General features: G+C 67.3%; 1 protein-coding gene across 4 annotated transcripts in view; it reads right to left on the reverse strand.

Annotated features, from left to right (window-relative positions):
* SCUBE1 (signal peptide, CUB domain and EGF like domain containing 1) overlaps positions 1 to 21,175 on the reverse strand; it is an 80,847-nt gene that overhangs the window by 3,149 nt on the left and 56,523 nt on the right. For all 4 annotated transcript variants that reach the window (XM_036425499.2, XM_045577070.1, XM_036425501.2 and 1 more), the window contains 15 exons: positions 19,745 to 19,861; positions 15,688 to 15,810; positions 13,357 to 13,473; positions 12,041 to 12,163; positions 9,352 to 9,471; positions 8,999 to 9,103; positions 8,158 to 8,274; positions 7,441 to 7,578; positions 6,205 to 6,408; positions 5,833 to 5,994; positions 4,623 to 4,790; positions 3,585 to 3,746; positions 2,983 to 3,180; positions 786 to 938; positions 233 to 312 (listed from right to left, as the gene is read on the reverse strand). In XM_036425499.2, coding sequence (XP_036281392.1) covers positions 233 to 312; positions 786 to 938; positions 2,983 to 3,180; positions 3,585 to 3,746; positions 4,623 to 4,790; positions 5,833 to 5,994; positions 6,205 to 6,408; positions 7,441 to 7,578; positions 8,158 to 8,274; positions 8,999 to 9,103; positions 9,352 to 9,471; positions 12,041 to 12,163; positions 13,357 to 13,473; positions 15,688 to 15,810; positions 19,745 to 19,861 — 2,087 coding nt within the window. The remainder of the gene's footprint in view (positions 1 to 232; positions 313 to 785; positions 939 to 2,982; positions 3,181 to 3,584; positions 3,747 to 4,622; positions 4,791 to 5,832; positions 5,995 to 6,204; positions 6,409 to 7,440; positions 7,579 to 8,157; positions 8,275 to 8,998; positions 9,104 to 9,351; positions 9,472 to 12,040; positions 12,164 to 13,356; positions 13,474 to 15,687; positions 15,811 to 19,744; positions 19,862 to 21,175) is intronic.

The following is a 21,175-nucleotide window of genomic DNA, read 5'->3' on the forward strand; positions in this document are numbered from 1 at the left end:
GGGGCTCGGAGCTGGAGGGACTGCCCCGGACACCCCCGCCGGGGGCCTGACCCCACAGGGAGCCGGTGCTTGAGCTCCTGGTCTGGAAGGACAGACGTGCCAGTCTCAGCCCCACCCCCGGGCCCTCTGACCCCCACCTTCCCTCACTAGGGGGGTGGGGCAGGGAGGTCCCTGGACCTCACAGCCTGTCCTGGGACTGCACGAACCCCTTCCCATAGGGCAGCCCGCTCACCTTCAAAATCTCCTGGTGGTTCTCCGAGGCGTAGAGCCGCCCGTCCCGGACGATGTCCTCGATCAGCTGCTGGTAGTCCTCTGTGGCCCGGAGGAAGGAGGCGGTGAGGGCTCCCGGCCCTCGGCCCGCTCCCCGCAGCCTCTGCCCCCCCTGTGCCAGCCACAGGCCCGCTCCCCGCAGCCTCTGCCCCCCCCGTGCCAGCCACAGGCCCGCTCCCCACAGCCTCTGCCCCCCCCGTGCCAGCCACAGGCCCGCTCCCCGCAGCCTCTGCCCCCCCCGTGCCAGCCACAGGCCCGCTCCCCGCAGCCTCTGCCCCCCCTGTGCCAGCCACAGGCCCTCCGCCTCCGGCCTGAGTGCCCTGCACCCGCCCTGTTCTCCCTGAGGTTTGGTGAGCTAGGAAACTCCAATTTAACCCTCAAACCCTGCACCAACTGCTCCCTCCTCAGCGCCTCGGACCCACGTGGGCCTGCCCGCCCCCCAGGTGGAGCCTGAGGCCGGTGGGATGTGGCTGGGTGCGGACTGGCCGGCCTGGGCACAGGAGGTGCCCACGTACCGTCGTAGGTGACGTAGGGCACCTGGAAGCCTTTCCCGCTGTTGGCCTCGTTGGACTTGAACTGGATCCAGAGCTTCCGGGAGCGGGAGGTGAAGGCGATGGGCCGCTCGTAAGTCTGGCAGGTCTCGTAGGTGGTGATGGACGTGGGCGAGGCTGGGGGTGAGGACACGCCAGGGACCAAGTGGAGTTTTCTATCAGACTCTTAGAATCCTTTTGCATCCTTGAAACTCTTAACTAAGTACATATTAAATATCGTAGAGCATAGGGAATAAAACACTGACCGTGCAGTCAAATATCTAAGTTCTCATTCCTTTCTCCCCTCCCTCCCTCCCTCCTTCCTTCCTTCTTTCCCTCCCTCCCTCCTCCCTCCCTCCCTCCCTTCCTTCCCTCCCTCCTTCCTTCTCTTTCTTCCTTCCTTCCCTCCCTCCCTCCCACTCCTCCCTCCCTCCCTTCCCTCCTTCTTTCCTTCTCTCCTTCCTTCCTTCCTTCCCTCCCTCTTCCCTCCCTCCCTTCCTTCTTTCCTTCCTTCCCTCTCTCCCTCCTCCCTCCCTTCCTTCTCTCTTTCTTTCCTTCCCTCCTTCCTTTCTCCTTTCTTCCTTCCTTCCCTCCCTCCCCCTCCTCCCTCCCTCCCTTCCCTCCTTCTTTCCTTCTCTCCTTCCTTCCCTCCCTCCCTCCTCCCTCCCTTCCTTCCCTCCCTCCCTTCCTTCCCTCCTTCCTCCCTTCCCTCCCTCCTGCCTCCCTCCCTCCTCCCTTTCTTCCTTCCTTCCTTCCTTTCTTCCTTCCTTCCTTCGCTGCTCCTCCCTCCTCACCATGCCCACGACCCCTCTCTCTAGCCTCCACACTGTTCCCTCTGCCTCAGATGCCCTTCCCTCCCTCACCCCCATGCCCAATGGTCCCTCTGAGCCCGTTGCCATGCCCCCTCCTCCAGGGAGCCTCCACTCTGCTCTGGCAAACCTTCATTGCAGCCTCTCCCTAGGGTGTCACTGCCCTGCCACCGAGCCTCAAGGCCGGGGCTCAGGCCTGCACCCAGCACAGAGCCCAGGCCGAGGTGAAGGCTCGGACGTGGGGAGACCCTCCCTGAGGGCCTGGGTGCCCCCTTCTCACCGCTCCCTGGGAGCCTGCCGGCCCTGCCCTTGCGGGGGGAGAGGCTGGCTCCCTGGAGCTCAGCCTGTGTGTGAACAGCAGAGGGCAGCGGGGCAGCTGGGGGCCGGGGGCTGGTGACAAGCACGGGCAGGGCCCAGGGGCCCAGGCCGGGCTCTGAATTCCCCTGGGAGCCAGGCGGCTCCGGCCCTTGGCGGCCTCGGTCCTATGGGAACGTGGGGTTTCCTGGCTTATCAGCTGCACTGAGGGGGCGACCCAGCGCCAGGGCTCAGCAGCCCCACTCCGCCGGTCTGCACCGGGGCAGCCGAGGCCCCGGGAGCAGGTGCGTCTGTGCGGCTGCCTGTGTCCTCCCGCCCTCTGACTGGGAGGAGCCCCAGTGGGCACCGCCGACTGGGAGGAACAGAGCTGGTCCTAGGGTCACTGGAGGGCAGCTCTGCCTCGCTGGCTGCGTGGCCCTCTGGGCTCACCCTGTTCTGTGGGGAGGGCCCACCTGAGGACTCCCCATGGCCACTGACGGGGGTGACGAGCCAGGAGGCTGGGAACAGGGGGAGAGGGAAGGGAGGGGCGGGCTGCCAACACTGGGCATCCTGTGTGCGGGCACACCCTGGCCCTTTGCCCCAGGCCACCCCAACTTCAGAGGAAGGCGTCTGAGGAGGAGGGGCCGCTCCGGGTCTCACCCTGGCCCGTGTGGCAGGACCGTGTGCGCTCAGGATAGAGACCAGCTGGACCAGGTCCTGACTCCCATGCTCAGGGTGCCCTGAAACTTTCCAGACCTTTCCACAGAACTCTACAGAGCCCGCGGCTTAGTCAGACAAGTGGATTCACACCAGTTTGGCTCAGTGGATAGAGCATCGGCCTGCAGACCAAAGGCCCCAGGTTCAATTCTGGCCAAGGGCACATGCCTGGCCTCTGGGCTCCATCCTCAGGGGGGGCGTGCAGGAGGCAGCCGCTCAGTGATTCTCTCTCATCACTGATGTTTCTCTCTCTCTCTCTCTCCTGCTTCCTCTCTGAAATCAATGAAGAAAATACATTTAGAGGAAAATGAACAAATAGACGGGTGAAGGGTGGCGTGTGCCGAGCCCGCCCCGGCACCTACCGCTCTTGCGCATGACCAGCACGTCTCCGCACTCGTCCTCGCTGGGCAGGAAGATCTCGGGGACCACGATGAGGATCCTGCGCTTGGGGGGCGGGGAGATGTGCCACACGCACTCGGCGTTGGCCGGGTAGTCGCCGGGGTAGTTGGGGGACTCGATGTAGCCCATGTAGTCGCCGAGCTCCCCGCCGCAGTGCTGGTCTGTGGGCGCGGGGGTCGGTCAGACCCGCTGGTGGGTGCCCCTGCCGGGCGGGGCCCTCAGCAGCCCCGCCCCGCCCCGCCCCTCCCACCTCTCCTAGCGCCCCAGCCCCGCCCAGCCCCTCCCAGCCTCTCCCACCTCTCCCAGCGCCCCCAGCCCCTCCCAGGCCCCAGCCCCTCCCAGCGTCCCCAGCCCCTCCCAGGCCCCAGCCCCGCCCAGCGCCCCAGCCCCTCCCAGGCCCCAGCCCCGCCCAGCGCCCCCAGCCCCTCCCAGCGCTCCAGCCCCTCCCAGGCCCCAGCCCCGCCCAGCGCCCCCAGCCCCTCCCAGGGCCCCCCAGCGCCCAGGCCGGAGAGCAGGGCCCCAGCCCCCCCAGCCCCGCCCAGCGCCCGCCGGGAGCAGCGCCCACTTTTGCAGCGGGTGATGTTGGTGGAGCCGTCGAAGTCGGTGCTGGTGCTGCCGGGGCAGGCGATGCAGTGGTTCTGGCCGAACTCGGGCTGGTAGGTGCCGACGGGGCAGCGGACGCAGCGGTGGGAGGTGGTGTTGTAGTGGTGGCCGGGGGAGCAGTGCACTGGGGGGTGGGGGGGCATTAGGGGGACCTTCTCCCTGAGGCCTCCTGCCCCTGGGGTCTCAGCAGAGCAAGGCCCTTCCCACTGCCCAGTGCCCTCCCCCTGTGCACAGCCAGGCAGAGCGCTCTGGGCCCCTGGGGTCTGGGTCTGAGTGTGTGTGGGGGGCGAGGAGGAGAGTGGGGTGCAGACCGAGTCCGCCTCGAGGCCCACATCCCCTCACGAGCATGCGGGGAGGAAGTGGGGGTCAGGGTGGGGTTCCCCAAGGGCTGCTGGGAAGGGACTTGGGGTCTGGCACACAGGGATCCTGGAGGCCGCCCTGCTGGGAGCCATTCTCGGGGAGCAGTGGGGTGAGTCTGGCTGGCTGGTGGGGGTTCAGGAGAAAATGGGGGAGAGGAAGTGGAGTCAGACCCTCGTTCTATGGGGCTGAGTCACAGGGGGGAAACGAGGCAGGAGTGGAGTGGGGGCACAGAGCTGGGCTGCTGCCCTCAGAATGAGGGCTCAGGGAACCCGTGTTCTCAGCACATGGGGGCGCCAGAGGGGCTCCCCCAGGCGTGCCTGTGCCGAGTGGGGAGGAGTGGCGGGGCTGCAGGCTGGTGGGCCTGGAGGGACGGGGTGTCCAGTGGGTGACTGACCTGGCCCCACGGCCCTGCTGCCTCCTGCCCCTCACCCGCCGCCTGCTGCGCGGAGCGCTCAGAGGAGCTGGCAGCCCCTCACCTCGGGGCTCGGAGCCCTGACCACAGCGGAGTGGGGGCCGCCGCCTGCCCAGTGTGTGCACAGAGCCGGTCCCAGTGCCCAGCCCGATGGCTGCAGACTCCCCTGAGCCGGGGTGTGGGCGGGAAATGGCCCCCGAGCCGCTCGGCCAGCCTGGGGGCCCTCACCTTTGGCCTCGCAGTCTTGGAAGGAGGCCGAGCCCTCGTGCTTGGTGAGCAGCCCCCCTCCGCAGGGGAAGCAGCCGGTGCGCCCGGGCTCAGGCTGGTACGTGCCCACGGGGCAGGCCTGGCAGGGCCGGAAGCCGTCAGCGGAGAAGGAGCCGGGAGAGCACTGGCCTGGAAGACAGAGGCCACGGCTCCCTCAGGCCCTGCCCTCAGCCTCTTCTGCCCCTGGGAAGGCACCGAGCACCCAGGCTGGGGTGGCTGGGGAGGGACCTGGGGGAGGAAGCCTGGGGTGCCGAGCCTGCCACCACCCATCTGTGGATGTCAGGGGCAGGAGGAGACGCTGGGTGTGTGGGGCCCGCAGTGGAGATGGGGTGTGGGGCGGTCACTTCTCTCAGAGGGACTGTCCCCGAGGGCAGGCCGCCCCGGGGCTCACAGCTCAGGGCTCACCCTGCGTGGCCGTGTGCCAGGCCGGGCCAGAGCGGGGGAGGGGATGGCCCCGAGCAGAAAGGAGAGCGGAGTGTTGCCTGGCATGGCCTGAGGGGAGGCCGGACTCTGGTTCTCTGTCCCAGCGGTGGCCACTCCGACTCCGTGCCAGTCCCATCCCCGCTGGGGGCAGGGACCGCCCTCTGGGCAGCCTGCAGACTCAGGCTCTGACCCCAGCACCAACCCGGGATCTCAGGCACCCTTTCCCCACCCGGGCCCTTGGGTGGCCAGGGGCGGGAGGCTGATGGGAGAGGCCCGTTCCACAGGGGAGTCTGAGCGGGCACCACATGGAAAAGCTCTTTGCAAACCAATGTGCCAGGCAATGGGCCCACGGCTTTCGAAACCAGCTGCAGGGCCGATGCACCGCTCCTGCCCAGGCAGGTGCCAGAGCATGGCCATGTGATTTGAGCTCCACGAGATGTACCAGGACTGGGCAGCCACGAAGCCCCGGTGCCTCTGCCACAGGCACAGGGAGCTGCAGGTGGCCGGGTGCTGTGGCTGTGAAGTCCTTTCGGGGCTGCGGGGCAGAGTGCAGTCGCCCTCGCTGACCCTCTGGGCGTGGACGCCTCTGGCCCGCAGTGCACCCTGCGAGCGGCCAGGACAGCTCTGCGCGGGGCACGGAGCTTTTCCAAGCCACAGGGCTCCGGCTGTGCTCCGGCAGCCTCAGTGGAGGCCATGCGGCCCGCCCCGCCCCGCCCCACTCTCCCCGCCTGGCTGGGCCCTCACTTGCCTCCACATTCAGACACGTTGCGGGCACCGGCCAGGCCGAGCCCGTCGCTGCTGGGGCACGGAGTGCAGCTGAGCTGGCCTTCCCCGTCCTGGAAGGTGCCCGGCGCGCACGGCACACACCGGCCGGAGACCCCGCGGAAGTGGGTCCCGGGCTCGCAGGCCACTGCGGGCAGAGCGAGAGGCTGCTGGCGCCTCAGGGCCTCCTGCGAGGACCCCGGGGCCAGACCTGGTCTCTGGCCCTTCCTGCCGCTCCTGCTGAGGGTCCTCTCAGACCCTCCCCTCCGCCTTCCGTGGCTCTCTCGACCCACATCGCCTCCCTCGTGTGCCCTTTCCCGGCCACGCAGAAGGAAGTGGCTGTGCCTGGCGGACTCACTGCACGTGCCGTCCTGCAGCGTCTGGCCTGTGCCGCACGCGCCCGGGCCCTCCGGGGCCTTGGCCGGCTGCTGGGCCACCTCGTACTCGGTGCCCGCCAGCTGGACGGAGAAGAGCTGCCGGCTGACGGCCTTCCGCAGCGTCCTGATGGCCGCCTGCACGCTCTGCTCGGCCCGCCGCCGCACGCAGTCCGCCTCGCAGGTGTCTGCAGCGAAGAGAACGTCACACCCCCCACACCGTCCCCCAGGTGCCTCTCCCCAGGCTGCCCTCCGCCCTCCGCCGGCGCCGGCACCGCACTGGGCCAGGCCACTCTGGAAGCGCACTCGCAGCAGCCCTGGCGGGGCACCATGGCTGTGTCCACCTGACAGATGGGGAGACTGAGGCTCCCAGAGCTAGCGCCTGCCCAGAGCCACGCGGCAGATCTGATGGAAATCAGGCTGCCGCCACTGCAACACTCCCCTCCCCAGGCACACCCCCTGCTGGTGCTCCTGCTGCCGCTCAGACACCTGCCCCGGGCCCAGGACGGGCCCAGCTCCCGGCCTGGCACCCTGGCCTCCTGGCGTGGCCCTCGCTGTGAACGCCGCTTTCAGCCTCCCTGCCTGACACAGGTCGCGCCTTGCCCTCTGTGCCCTGGCCTCTTCTAGTCGCTCTGCCTAGGTGCCAGTCCCGCCCCCCTCCATGGCGTGAAGTTTGATTTCCAGCCCTGAATCCAATGGCCCTCTCTGGGTGGACTTCCGGGGTGCCCATTTGTTCTCACGCCCCTCCCCCTGGAGGCTCCTCGGCACTGGGCTGGTCCCCGCTCTCCAGCGCCCAGGGGGCTGGGCACACACAGCCACATCGCTGACAGCTCACTCCTCTCCCAGCTCCCCACCCCCTCACAGCCAAGAGCAGGGTGTTGGCACCAGACACGAGCCAGAACCACCAGCCCCGGGAGCCCAGGAGGACAGGCTTTCACTGGCTGTTCTGGGGAGGCTGCGGGTTAGTCCTCTGGCCCCCATGAGGGCAGGGAGGGTGGAGGGGCGTGTGGCATCCCTGGCCCTGAGCCCTGCTCCTCTCATGGCCCAGGGCCTCCCCTGCCATCTTGGCTCCAGGCAGTTCTTCTGCCCGTCTTCTCCTGCCCGGCCTCCACCTCCACAGCCGTGTCTGGGCCGGGAGCAGCGGCACACCCACAGATCCTGCCACCCCCATGTGCGGGCCTCCCCGACGCCCTCCACAGCCCACGAGGACCCTCGCCCACCTGAGGCCTCTTCCCCCTTTGTCTCCACCTCCAGCTCCGCCGTGATGTGGGCAACCTCCTTGGACGGGGACTTCCGGCCCCGGCGCCTCTTCTTGGAGGAGTCACACTTGAGGGTCACAAAGGTCACGTGGCTGTGTTCTGGACGGAAGGGACCGTTGTGACTGAGCAGTGCGGGCAGGAGCAGGCCCTCCCCAGCCGTGCACACACGGCCGCGCCGCCCCAGGAAGGCCAGGCTGGCTGAGTGCGGGGGCGGGGCCGAGCCTCCTCACGGGCCTGCGGGCTGAGGAGCGAGCCCAGGAGCTTGGCCATCTTTCCAGAGGCAGAGCTGCCTCCCGCCCGGCCCCTCCCCGGCTCCCCCACTGGTCCCTGGCCCGACCCCCTCACTGAGAGACGCTGCTGAGAGAGCCTGTGCCTCCTGCCGCCGGACAGGACAGCCGGACAGCCGGACAGCCGGACAGGACAGCCGGCAGAAAGCCCTGCTCCGGGAGCTCACTGACCCGGGAGGCAGCACGGCGGCCCCAGGGATCTGGGTCCTAAGCCTTCCACTTCCCGCTGGCCGCCTTCCCAAGGGACCGCATCGCGGCCTCCGGTGCGCAGGTGTGGCCGCCGGGCTCGGGCCACGGGAGCCTTCAGCTGACCCGCCCTGCTGGGCCCTGGCTCCCAGCTCCCAGGCACGGGAGCCCCGCCCCGTGTGGCTGGTCCCCGGGGGCCACTCACCCAGCAGTGGCTGTCTGGGGGCCTCCTTGGCTGGCTCCCCGCTGCGGGGCCAGAGGTGGCACTTGGCATCGCGGATCTTGAAGCGCGCCTTCTGCCTGATGGGGGCGGCGGGGGCACCTGGGGAAACCAAAGTCCCCCAGGTGGTGGCCTCTCCTGGGAGCAGGAGGTGCTGGGGCCAGGGCTGCAGAGGGAGTGCCTGGGTGTGAGGGGCTGCCCGGGGCTGGGCCCTCCCTCCTCACGCCTCTCCCGTGCGGGGTGGTGGGGGCAGGCTGGAGCCAGGGGCCTTCCAGCCAGATCTTCTGTGGAGGAAAGGAGGGCCCGCACCCTAATCCCCACCCCAGAGCAGCTCCCGGGCCGGGTGTGCAGGGAGTGGGCAGAGGAGAGAGGGAAGCGGGGAGGGAGGGCGGGAGCCACAGATGCCCGGACCCCTGCCTCCTCGGAGGAGCTGGGCTAAGGCAGCAGCCATCACAGATGCTGAGAGTTGTGTCGTGGGTGTTGGACACTCGCAGAGGCCGTGTCACTGACCCCGCAGTCTGACAGGGCCCCTCGGCCGGGGCAGCTGGCGCACCCTCACTGGCACTTTGGGTGGGGTCTTCCCCGGCAGCGCCCCCGACTCAGGAGCTTTAGACTTAACGGCGCCGGAAACCCACACCCCGAATTCAGCGCCTCAGGGTCACCGAGCCGCTCTGTGCTGGGTCCAGGAGCCTCGCGTCAGAGAGCCCGTCCGTGTCCCAGCCCCGCAGCCTGCTTGCTGCCAGTAGCCCAGGAGGCTCCCCCTGGGCCGTGCCCGCCCCTCACCCCCAGCACGGAGCACCCATGGGTGCGGCCGGGCCAGGGCTACCTGCACAGCTGGGCCCGGCGCCGGGGCTGGTGCTGTTGCGCGTCGGCGGCGTCCTGCCCTGGAGGCTGGGCACCCCGCAGCTCAGGCTGTAGCTGTTTTCCGAGTCTGTGGGGAAGCGGGTGGTGAGGCGCAGCCGGTACCCCTCCTCCAGCGCCCCCGGGTCCCCCAGCCTCAGAGGGGCGAGGGAAGGAGAGGAAGGTCAGGGCCCAGCCTGCGTCAACTCCTTTCTGCTGCGAGACCGCAGGGCACAGGACACTGCGGCCGTGGAGACCCAGACTGCTGCCCAGGGCCCCTCCCGGAGCAGGGCTGGGCCTCCCCCTCAGGCTCCTTCCTGGGGAACAGCAGGGGGTTACCTGGCAGGAAGAGCGCGTGCGCCGGGCAGGCGAGGGAGCAGCTCTCCACGCCGCCCGCCTTGCCGCACCACAGCTGGGCCCGCGGGGCGGCCTGGGCTGAAGCAGGGCACCCGCCCGTGTCTGAGGAGGAAGAAAGAGAGGCTGGAGGGGCCACTGCGGGGGCTTTCTGAGCGGCTCCGCCACCCCAGCCCAGGCCAGACCGCCTCAGTGGGAAGGGGCTGGGAGACGGCAGAGCCCACAGGCCGAGGATTCAGGCTGGATCCCTAGTGGGGGCGTGCAGGCGGCAGCCGATGAATGATTCTCTCTCATCATGGATGTTCTCTCTCCCTCTCCCCCTTCCTCTCTGAAATCCATAAAAATATATTTTAAAAGCAGAATGGCAGGTCCTCAAAGTTAAACACGGCTACCCTGTGGCCAGCAGCCCCACCCCTGGCACCGCCCAGGGAAGCGGAAAGCGTGTCACACGGACCCCTGCCACGGACGCAGGGCCACGCCGCTCAGAACGCTCGGACGGGGACTGCGCCCGAGCACCGGCCGGTGAGGATGACGGCGTGGCCAGCCGTGACCGGACAGCCTCCGGCAGCACCGGACGAGGCCGGCCGCAGGCTCAGTGTTAGAGCGCCAGCCTGAGGGCGGAGGTCTCAGGCTCCACCCCCTGTCACGGGCGGGCGTGCATTGGGTTTCCGTTCCATCCCCTCCCTGGTCCGGGCCCATTGGTGGTCTCTCTCACATCGATGTTTTTCTCTGTCTCTCCCCTCCCTGCTCCCTTTCACTCTGAAAAATATCGATGGGAAAAATGTCCTCACTCCTTGAGGGAGGATTAAAAAAAAAGGAATGAGGCCCTGGCAGTGGGAGTCCGGCAAACACGTTTCTCTCATCAACGTTTCTAGCTCTCTATCTCTCTCCCTTCCTCTCTGTAAAAAATTAATAAAATATATTAAAAAAACAACAACAATGAGAGAGAATCATTGATCAGCTGCCTCCTGCACTACCCCTACTGGCGATTGAGCCTGCAACCCAGGCGTGTGCCCTTGACCGGAACTGAACCTGGGACCCTTCAGTCTGCGGGGTGACGCTCTATCCACTGAGCCAAACAGGCTAGGGTTTGCATCACGCACTTAAAAAAAAAAATATATATATATATATATATATATATTTTTATTGATTTTTCACAGAGAGGAAGAGAGAGGGATAGAGAGTTAGAAACATAGATGAGAGAGAATCATCAATCAGCTGCCTCTTGCACACCCCCTACTGGGGATGTGCCCACCACCAAGGTACATGCCCTTGACCGGAATTGAACCCAGGACCCTTCAGTCCGCAGGCCGATGCTCTATCCACTGAGCCAAACTGGTTTCGGCCGCATCGTGCACTTTAATGGGTGAATTGCATGTCTCTCAATAAAGCTGTTAATAAAAACAAAACAAAACAAAACAAAACCCAAGAGGAAGGAAGGCAGATGCTAAGGAAGCCTGTGGGTCCCGCAGCTCCGGCAAACACCAGTCCCGCAGGACCCCGAGGAGCGGCGGGCACACCTCTGCAAGCCCGTCCGCCCACCACAGCCCGGGCGGGAAGGCAGCGCCGGGCAGCCCGGCTTCTCAGGCTGGTGTCCTCACACCGGTACCAGCCACGCTTCCGAGACCCAGCCCCATGGCCCCACGCGCCTTCGCCACGGCGGCAGGACCGCTGCTCCGCTCAGTGTGGCAGCCTGGCCGCGGGGAGGTCTGACGGACTGATTTCCAGTATCAGCAAACACTGCGAGCGCCCAGCTGCCAGCTCTGCTCTGGGTGCTGGCTCCAAGGGAGCCATCCTGCTCGGCGCGCAGCACACACTCCAGTGTGGACAGCCACACAGACCGCGGTGTGGCCAGCCATCGTGTCTGGGTGCAGCGGTGGAAAGGAGAGGGGAGGCACGCGGGAGGGTGGGGTGCGGGGGGCAGGAGGGTCCGGATGGTGCTGAGTAAGGAGCCTCCGTCACAGGGGCGTGCACCCCGCTGTGCTCAGGGACGGACACCGGGAGCTCGGGAGGGGAAGGCCGCCAGCGGGCAGCGGCCTCTGCCGTGCAGAGGAGTCCCGGCTGGCTCCGAGCAGACAGACTCAGGGCTGGAAGGCTTGCTGGCCGCCCTGGGGGGTGGGGGATCCCCACACCCAGGGTGGGCCGGCACAGGCGGTGGCCAGCATGTGCTGGTGGAGCCAGTGAGTGTGGGGACTCTGGAGGAGGATCCAGCACAGCAGAGGGCGGGGGTCCTGCGCTCGCTCTGGGAAGCCCTGCCTCACCCTGCAGGGCTGGCAGTCTGGGCAGGGGTGGGTCTGAAGAGACCTGGCATTCCCTGTGCTCCCCACCAGGCTCTGCTGCTGCTGCACCCGGAGCCCCACCCGACCAGCTTTCTTGGCAGGACAAGGGGGAACTGCGGCCTCCACTCCCTCCCTCTGAGCCTCCTGCTCCTCCTGAGCCCACGGCTGCACAGCTGAGCCCAGGTCCCCAGGTCTGTCTGTGCTCCGCTGGCCCCTTGCTCTGCCGCCTCACCCTGGAGGCCTCGTTCCCACCAGCCAGGGGCCGGCAGCAGAGGCACCTGCCCAGCACCTGCCCACATCACTGCCTCTCCCTGCCCACCAGGCACGGAACAGAGGGTGGTCCCAGTGATGCCCACCCGAGGCTGCTGCCTAGGGCACTCACCCAGGGGACTCACCCACGCAGTCCTTCCTGTTCCAGTGGAGCCGCTGCCCCGGGGGGCAGATGCACTGGAAGCTGCCCTTGGTGTTGACGCAGCCGTGGTCGCAGCCCCCGTTGCTCACGCTGCACTCGTCCACGTCTGCAGCACAGGATGGGGGAGGGCGGGAGGGTAAGGCAGGAGGGTAAGGGCAGTACCGCCAGCCCTGGCCACCCCCTCGGAGCAGGAGGGCTGGGAATCCCCTGACCCCAGCCTGACACCGTCACTGTGCACAGACGCGGGATGCACACATCACACCTACAAGCATGCACACACACGTGAGCACACACACCGACACCTCCCTCCTGCCCAGACGGGGCAGGCAGAGCCGTGGCACCAAATTCAAGTTCTGTCAGGTCTGCGGGCAGGAGCACTGGCCCGGGGACCAGGCGGCCTCTTCTCGCTTGGGACTGGGGACAGGCCCTTCCCTGCCGCTCCTGTGCCACGGGCGGCAGGAAGAAGTCACCGGAGCCCTCCTGCTCAGACCTCCAAGGCCAAAAGCATGCCCTGCGGGAGGGCTGGGCTGCATTCACACTGGGGTGCACGACTGAGCACCCCGGCTGCCAGCATTCGGGGAGCGGCCGGCCCAGGGAAGCTGGTGGCCAGGTTTTGGGGATCCCTGCAGCCTCCCCCAGGTGCCGCCCAGCACCAGCCGTGCCCTCACGGCTGCCCAAGCACAGGGAGGGGAGACACCCGGGCCACAGGGACACGTGTCAGACGTCTCCACCTCCCGTCAGTGACCCTCCTCCTCCTCTGTGCCCCGCCTGCCTGAGCCAGCTCTGGCCCCGTGTCTGGTGCCCGGGCTCACTCTTTTAAACACGGGGCAGCCACAGCAGTCCCGGTGCATGAACGTGGCCATGTCCCAGGCTGATTAAAGCTCCCACAGGGATAAAACCCAGTTCCCTCCGGGCTCAGGCAGCCCTGCACCCCGTCTGACCTCCTGGCCTCACGGCTGCCTCCAGTCTCTGCCTCAGGCCTGCGCAGGTGCTGACCCCTCTGCGAGGCTCCCCTCACCCTGAGCCAAACGCTTCTGTGTGGCCACCATCCCCTTCCAGACTGAGGCCATGTCCAGTCTATGCCCACACCTGGCCCAGGCTTAGCCCCGGTGGGTACTTGCTGCCCCTCCCCATCCTCCCGCCTCTCCTGGGGCTGAGCCCCTCTGCCCACTGGTCCCCAGCCTCGCCCTGCCCCAGGCTTGTCAGGGTGAGGGGGCGGGGGCGGGGGCGGGGCGGGCGCGGTGCGGCGGGCGGCGTGCCTCGGGGGAGGTGGCCGTGGAGGGCGGGCGGGCTGCAGACCTCCGCAGTGGGTCGTCCCGTAGAGCGTGTAGCCGCGGTGGCACAGGCACTGGAAGCTGCCGGGCGAGTTGATGCAGATGTGGTCGCAGGTCCGCGCGAAGGAGCACTCGTCGATGTCTGCGTGGCCACAGGGGCGCGGGGAGCGTGTCAGGGTGGGCGGAGGGGCCCGCTGCCCCCGCCCCGCACAGCGCACAGCCCCCGGCCTCCTGGCGCCGCCCCTTTCCCGCCTCCACCGCCCGTGCTCCGCCCAGGAGCCGCCTCGCGCCTCCTCGGGAGGCGGGCAGGGCAGGAACACTCTGGATGGAAGGGCTGTGGTTTCTGCCATTTAACACCCCATGGCTAACTGTGATTAGGATTGGCTGTTTATTTTTATTGATTTCAGAGAGGAAGGGAGAGAGATAGACATCTTAGTGAGAGAGGATCATTGATCGGCGGCCTCCTGCTCGCCCCCAGTGGGGATCGAGCCCACACCTGGGCATGTGCATGCCTGGGAATCGAACTGTGACCTCCTGGTTCATAGCTCAGTGCTCAACCATGAGCCCTGCCGGCTGCTCTGGTCTAACCCACCCCTGCAGGAACCTGATGGGGCTGAGGAGGCAGCTGAACTGGGGCAGGAAGCAAGGCCTCCTGGTTGCTGACCAAAGTATGTTTTCCCATCGCCCCCAAAGGCCCCTTGAGGAGGTAAGGACAGCAGCACAGACAGACAGGAGCAGGGGAGCAATATGCTAGCCACGAGGGCAGTACGGTGGCCTGGACAGCAGTGGAGTCTGAGTCCGAGGTTCCTGGCAGCCGGGGTGAAAGGGAAAGTGCTGCGGCTGGAGATGAAATAAACCTCATGCTCACAGGACAGGGCTGAGCTGCCGAGAACTGAGGACGGCTCCTGGGGGACAGGTGAGGGCGCCTGCTGCTCCCGGGCACTGCAGATGGAGTTCGTTCTCCGAATATGTTTGCTCATGTGACTGCACGCATGTTCGTAACACGTGTGTGTGTGTGTGTGTGTGTGTGTGTGTGTGTGAGATAACGCTGCTGCTGGTGCTGTGGGCCTCACAGGAGGCTGTGATCTCTGGGTGGGGGTCGGAGGGCCGATGCTGTGGCCTCTGGGCCAGTTCGGTGGGGAAGGTGCTGCAGGCACAGGTGGGAGGAGGTGGCACAGAGCACCCAGGGGATTGGGAGGAGCTCAAAGGGGCTGGGGAGGTGTCTGGGGTCCCCATCCCCAGGGCCCTGAGTGCCAAGCAAAAGCACTCAGACCTCTCCCTGCTGGGGCTGGGGAGCCCAGGGTGGTGCTGGGGCAGGCGGGGCCCCAGGCCTGGGGATGAGTCTGGAGGAGGCTGGAGAGACCAGAGGCAGACATGTGGTCACCTCCTCTTCCTCCGCCCTGGCAGTGCCCGCCTCCCTCACAGGGCAGCTGGGGGTGCGAAGTCAAGGGCCCCCTCCGGCCCCCACAGGGCAGAGGGAGAAACGAAGCCGAGGGCAGGGGCCTGACGGGCCTGCACAGACGCCGATCTCCAGACACCCTGTGCCTGCGGGGGAGCCCTGGCCTGGGCTGTGCTGAGCCCCCGGGGGGGCTGGCCCGGGTCCTCCCTCACCCCTCAGGGCCTCGGGCGGGACCTCTGCCCACCCTGACCGCCTCCTCAAACTCTCCCTGTGGCCACGGGCCAGGCTCTGAGCAGCAACAACAGAGAAGCTGCAAGCCCCACAGCCAGATTCGGCCACGCGTGGACGTGGAATGACGCCTGTGACAGTCACCTGATGGGACCTGCCACGCCCCCACCACTCAGGCTCCCTGGCCCGGCCCTTGCCCCTCCCCCCAAAGCGGCCCCCGCCCACAGAACTCCCCCTGTGGTCCCCGAGCTCCCTCGGCCAGCAATGCCACGTTCTGGGTGGGCTTACCGCCCTGGCACCCGGGGAAATGCCTCTTTTTCAAGCATTTCACCCACATCCCATCCCCGGAAGCCCTTTGCCCTCTCTCTCCCCCGCTCATGCCCTGGGCTCCTGCTGAACCGGGACGTCGGCTGGGCTTATCCTGGGCTCTGACTCCTGGCTTCTGCCCAGATTTCTCCTCCCATGACCTTGCTCCTAGCAGGTGCCGGGACCCTGTAGGGACCTCGGAGAGCACCTGCAATGTGAGCTGCTTCCACCAGGTGGCAGCACTCCACCGCTGATGTTCTCTGCTACCCACCGGCTGCGCCCCGGGGACACTGTGCTCTGGGGCACGGCTGCTCTCCCTGGGCCCCGGAGTCATAAAGGACAGGGGCGGGCAGGGCAGGAGCACATGCTGAGGACCCAACACCACCTGCTTCTCCAGAGCGGACAGCCGGGGGGAAGGCTCACCTTGGCACGTCCGCTCGTCGCTCAGCAGCCGGTGGCCCTTGCGGCAGCCGCACTCGAAGCTGCCCACGGTGTTGCGGCAGGAGTGGTCGCAGCCCCCGTTGTTGGCCAGGCACTCGTTGATGTCTGTGGGGCCGAGTGCGGGCAAGGAGAACGGGCTGCGAGCGGGGATGACGCCAGCACCGCCCTGCCCTGCCCTGCCAGGCTGGCCTCAGTTTCCCCACTGAGCACAGGGACGGGGTCCCAGCTCAGCAGTGGGGTCTGGAGGACGGGGGCACCACTCCCCCTGGACATGGCCATTGTGTGCCGTTGGGCAAGACCACGGGAGGACAAGGGCCCTGTGTCCTCTCACCGCCCGAAGGGGGCAGCACAGGGCAGGGAGGCCCGGGGCAGGCGGCTGCCTTCCGATGGCGTGACCCTGACGCTCGCGCTGTGGGACCAGGGTCAGAGGCACCTCAGGGGTAAGAGAGCGACATCGATCAGCGCTCAGAGGACTGGCAGCGCCCGCTGGTGGAGGCGCTGCGGGCGGCAGTGCAGCCTGTGGTCCTGGGACTAACGGTCCTTCTGCCTCTTCCTGCGGCCCCACCCCGTGCCTGCCTGGACCTGCGCTCTTCACCACTCAGTATCCGATGAGTGTGGCTGAACCCCCAAGGTCCCTGCCTGCCCCCACGCCTCCCAGCCCAGCCCCAGCCCCAGGCCCAGCTCCAGCCCAGCCCCAGCCCAGCCCCAGCCCCAGCCCAGCCCCAGCCCCAGCCCCAGCCCAGCCCCAGCCTAGCCCCAGCCCCAGCCCAGCCCAGCCCCAGCCCAGCCCCAGCCCCAGCCCAGCCCAGCCCAGCCCCAGCCCAGCCCCAGCCCAGCCCCAGCCCCAGCCCAGCCCCAGCCCAGCCCCGAGTGTCCTGCGGAGACCTCCACGGGCACCTGCGGGGATGGCAGCCTCTCCCTCCCACAGGGCCTGAGCTCCGGCCGTGCGAGCTTTGCTCGGGCTCTGGCAGCTGGCAGGGTTGTCAGGGACCCTGCCTCTGAGGTGCTCCCTTGGGGCCCTCAGCCCCCATGCGGGGCGCGCTCCAGAAGGCCCCGCAGTGAGTGCCGGAAGAGCTGGCTCCCAGCACAGGCACAGGAAGCAGGACGGAAAGGACGCTCCACGTGGCCTCTGGCCTCTGAGCAGCGCCCACTGGGCCTGACCTGAGCCGAGGCCGCGCGCCTGTCCCGTGCCACAGGCCCCTCCCTGGGATCAAGGCCACTCTGCCCAGGTGCCTGGTCCGCTCAGGACACTGTCCCGCCCCGCCCCTCTCTTTTCCCGCAGCCTCCGGAGAAGGCAGGCCAGAAGGCAGCGAGGCCTGCCCAGGCATCGCCACTGCCCCTCCCCTGGGGATTATGGGAAGACGGGATCGCTAGCTAGAAGGTTCTAGCAAAGAGAAGGCCCGCTGTGTGATCCGGAGCCTCAGGTCCCATGTCTCGGGTGAGACCGGCCCTGCACGTGGGCCCGCCTCTCAGGACACCTCTGGCCTCCGGAGCCCGTGCCACGCCTCCCCATCCGGACCTACAGGCTGTCATAGCAACCAGACAGGCGGCGGAGGCATGTTTGCTCGGGCCAGGCCGGCGCAGCCGGTGCAGCAGGCTGCGGGGTCACCGCCCGGGAAGCACCCCGGCTGCAGCCAGGGACACGGTGAGGGAGCCTGGGCACAGATGGCTCCTCCACCTTCGTTCTGACGCGGGGCATCTGGTGGGGAGTGGGGAGTATGTGGGTGGGTGGAGGGGTAGCTCCTTTTCCCACTTCCTGCACCTCTAGACCCCCTCCTTCTCCACTGCGGCCCCCAGCCCTCGCCAGGCGGCCAGAGTCCCCTCGCTGTCCCAGAGGGAGGCCTGGCCCTGCCTGCACTCTCTGCCCTCGGTCCTGTCTGGGCAGCCCCGGCCCAGCGAAGCCTCTCCGACCCCTCAGTTAGCTTCCCCGTCACCGGCCTGCCCTCGGGGCTACGGGAGGGCCTCCAGCACGGGGGCAGGAGGGTGTGTGAGGCCCGTCGGGAGCCCAGGGCCTGGCACAGCTGGCACAGGGACTGCCCAGGGGTGCGCACTGGATGGGTGAATGAGTGAGGAAACGTTAGGGGGGCTGAGAGGAGGATGGGGTCTTGGGCCATCTGCTGGAACATTCGAATGCATCCATGCTCGAGGGCCAGCACTGTGTGGGGAGGACGCAGCTTGGCACCCGGAGGCGTGCGGGGGAAGACCTCAGACGGGAGCAGAGGGAGGAGCTGGGCTGGAGGGGCAGAGGCAGGAGAGGGAGGAGAGGGACACAGTGGGTGGGGTTTTCCGTTCTGTCTGTTCTGGAAGCTGCTGGGGGAGTGGCTGGTGCCTCAGGAAACCCCGGGCTCAAACTCAAGCAGTTGAGGCCCCAGACCCACTCCTCTCGGAAGGACCAGCCAGCAGGACACCCTTCCCAAGGTCAAGTGGGTGCAGCCTTGAGAACGGATGCTTGAAACACAGTGAGGGCTTGGGGTGAATCCTCTAGAACAGTGTTTCCCAAGCTTCTGACATATGTGCACCCCTTCTATAATTTCCGTAACGCTGAGTACCCCTCGTGCTCATGAGAACGTAGAATTAGGCGCCTCTAAGCACGGTGCAGTGCAAATCCCCACCAAACCCTTCCCGTGCCCCTGGGGGTACGCGTACCGCACTTTGGGGAACACTGCACTCACTAGAACCCCCTTTCCCACGCCGGCCTCCACCTGCCCTTGCGACCTGACCTCTAGCCATTTGCGTGACAACGACCTTTCTGGTTCCGGAAGACACAGCGTCTCTGAGGCCGGTCCCCTGCCGTGCCCTCCGGGCCTGGCCAAGCCCAGGTCTGCACGCCGACCGAGGAGCGGAGGCCAGGGCCAGGGCCAGGGCCCGGCTGTGCGCCGAGGCTCCGGAGCACCAGCCCTGGGTGAGGGATTGGTTTCCAGGTCCCTGCCATGAAGATGTTAGGATGTTCTTACCCCACATTCTAGACTAGTCCACGACCCCTAAGTACAAATGCACCAGACAGCATGCAGACCAGCCTTCCCCTCACGGTCCCCGAGCCCAAGCCAGTCCTGGAGCCTGCGTGGCGGCGGCAGCTGCCTCACTGCCCTTCGGGACCTGCCCAGAGACCAGCAGCGGCCAGGACACGCCCCAGGGACACCCTGCGGCTGCCCCTGCCCAGGAGCCTTGGGGCCTCACCAAGGTTCAAAGGCCGCAGGGCCGACCCCTTCCCCGGCAGCAGGCACCGCACCATCTGGCCTCCCCCCCGCCCCCCGCCCCCCCAAACCTGGGCGCTCCCTGCCTCTGGGACCTGGAAGCCCAGCCCCGGGCGGCCCCGCGCCCTTGGAGGCGCTGCCCGAGCACACCTCTCTCTGGCCCTCTGCCTGCTCACGCCCAGGTCCGGCCCCTCCGCCCGGCCTCCAGCTCCCGCTGGACTTCTCGGTTCACTGATCCCCGTTACTGTAAAACACGAACATCTGCCTTCTGCTCTCAACAGAGACCTCAGGAACGAACTGTGTCAGCCCCCGTCTCCCAGCTCCTGCACCAGGAGGGGCCAGGAAACCCATCTGGGACCCCGGGGCGGTGGGGCTGAGCAGGCCCGGCTCCTCCTGTGCCAGCGCGGACAGGCCCTTCAGCTGAGGTGCACGCCCCAACCTCACTCCTCCGGGGACCAGGAGGGAGGACCGCAGACAATCGCACCGGGAGGAGCAGCCCTGTGCCACGCTGTCACAGCTCTGGGGTGAGGACGTGCGACACCCGGCCCCTTGGGGACCACACGGATCGGGAGGCCAGGAAGGCACCTGCCACCCAATGGGCACCCAGTTCTTTGAGAGAACCCCAGTTTTGTGCCCGGGACCTAGAGGTGTGTGCGGTGGAGGCAGCATTCCCTGGGACGCTATGGGGGCGAGGGAGCTGAGCCTCCCCCTGCTCAGCCCCTCCCCCAGACATGCAGGCCACAGCTCAGCTTCCTGGTCCCGTGCCCTCCCCATCGGCTGGCATCGCAGGTCCTGCCCCGCCGTGCCTAAGGAGTGGAGCGGGCACTGCCCGGCCCCGGGCTGACCTTTGCACGTCTTCCCGTCGGGCTGCAGGGCGAACCCCACGGGGCAGCTGCACCGCACGCCGGTGGCTGTGTCCTTGCACGTCCGGTCGCAGCCTCCGTTGTTGACGGCACATGTCTCTGGGGAGGGAAAGAGAGAGCTGCTCAGTCTCCTCGGATAGACGCCACCCCCTCTCCCCACCCAGGTGGAGTCTCCTGAGACAGGAGACCCGAGTTCCAGTCCGACTCCGAGACCCTCCAGCTGTGGGGCCTCGCCGAGCCTCACGTTCCCCATCTGTAAAATGGGAGAACAGCACCGTGTCCGCGGGCTGCATGACGGCAGTGGATGGGACGATGTTTGCAAACTGCAGGGGGCCAGGTGTGGTAAAGGACTGCCAACAGGCCCTGCCCCTGCTCCTGGGGGCCCGTGCCTATGGGCCTGGCTGGTCTCTAACACCCGGTCAGATTCCGCAAGCCTGGCCCGGCCTGGCCCAGGCGCCGAGCCCAGCCAGCGCTGGCTAGGGCTCCCCCATGCACCCAGCACCCCGGCCGGTGGCCCTGGAGCCTGGGAGGCGTGCAGAGTGCGCACACCCATCACCGCAATGAGCCAGGCCCAACATCTGTTCTCACTGAGCGAGAGGCCGCGGCGTCTGGTTTCTGTCCACTTGAAGCTTGTCTAGGGCTTTTTTCCTCTTTTGCAAATTCAAAGGAGCTGGAGTGGCTGTGGCATAGCTGAGGGCACAGACCTGTCTTGTGGTGAGAGTGATCCTGCCCAGGCCTGCGGGAGGGGCCGCAGAGCCAGGTCGCCGGGTGCAGGTGGCCCGCACACGAGGAGCCTGGCTCCCGGGCCTCGGAGCCTTCCCATCTGGGTTTCTTCCGAGCATCCGGCAGCTTTGATCTGATGGGAACCGTGCCCGCCCAGGCTTCCCTCTTTTCTTGGCTGCTGGGAAGCAAGGAGCCAACGGGTTCCTCATTCTTTTATGGCCGAGATGCCCTGCCTGCCGGCCTCAGCTTCCCCTGGGGGCCTGGCCTGGGGCCTTTCCCCAGGCCCCCAGTTCCGTCTGTCTGCCAGTCAGTCCATGGTACCTGACTCCTGCCAGCTGCTTCTGGGCCGCGGCGGGAGTCTGGGATGAGAGTGGGAGTGGTGACTGAGTGAATGTGTGCCCCAGCTGCCGGGAGTCCCTGGCACTATAGACCAAGTTCACGGTGCATTCCCTTTGAACTTCAACTTGTGGTGGGGGCTGTGCAGGAGAGGAGGAAATCGACTTGACCTCCGGTGCGTGGGGTGGGCACCTGGGCTCTGCGGGGTGGCCTTGGCCTTCGGTGTGCGTGGGGTGGGCACCTGGGCTCTGCGGGGTGGCCTTGGCCTCCTGTGTGCGTGGGGTGGGCACCTGGGCTCTGCGGGGTGGTCTTGGCCTCCTGTGTGCGTGGGGCTGGGCACCTGGGCTCTGCGGG

Source organism: Pipistrellus kuhlii, unplaced genomic scaffold (assembly GCF_014108245.1).
Source record: "Pipistrellus kuhlii isolate mPipKuh1 unplaced genomic scaffold, mPipKuh1.p scaffold_m20_p_81, whole genome shotgun sequence".
Classification (NCBI taxonomy): domain Eukaryota; kingdom Metazoa; phylum Chordata; class Mammalia; order Chiroptera; family Vespertilionidae; genus Pipistrellus; species Pipistrellus kuhlii.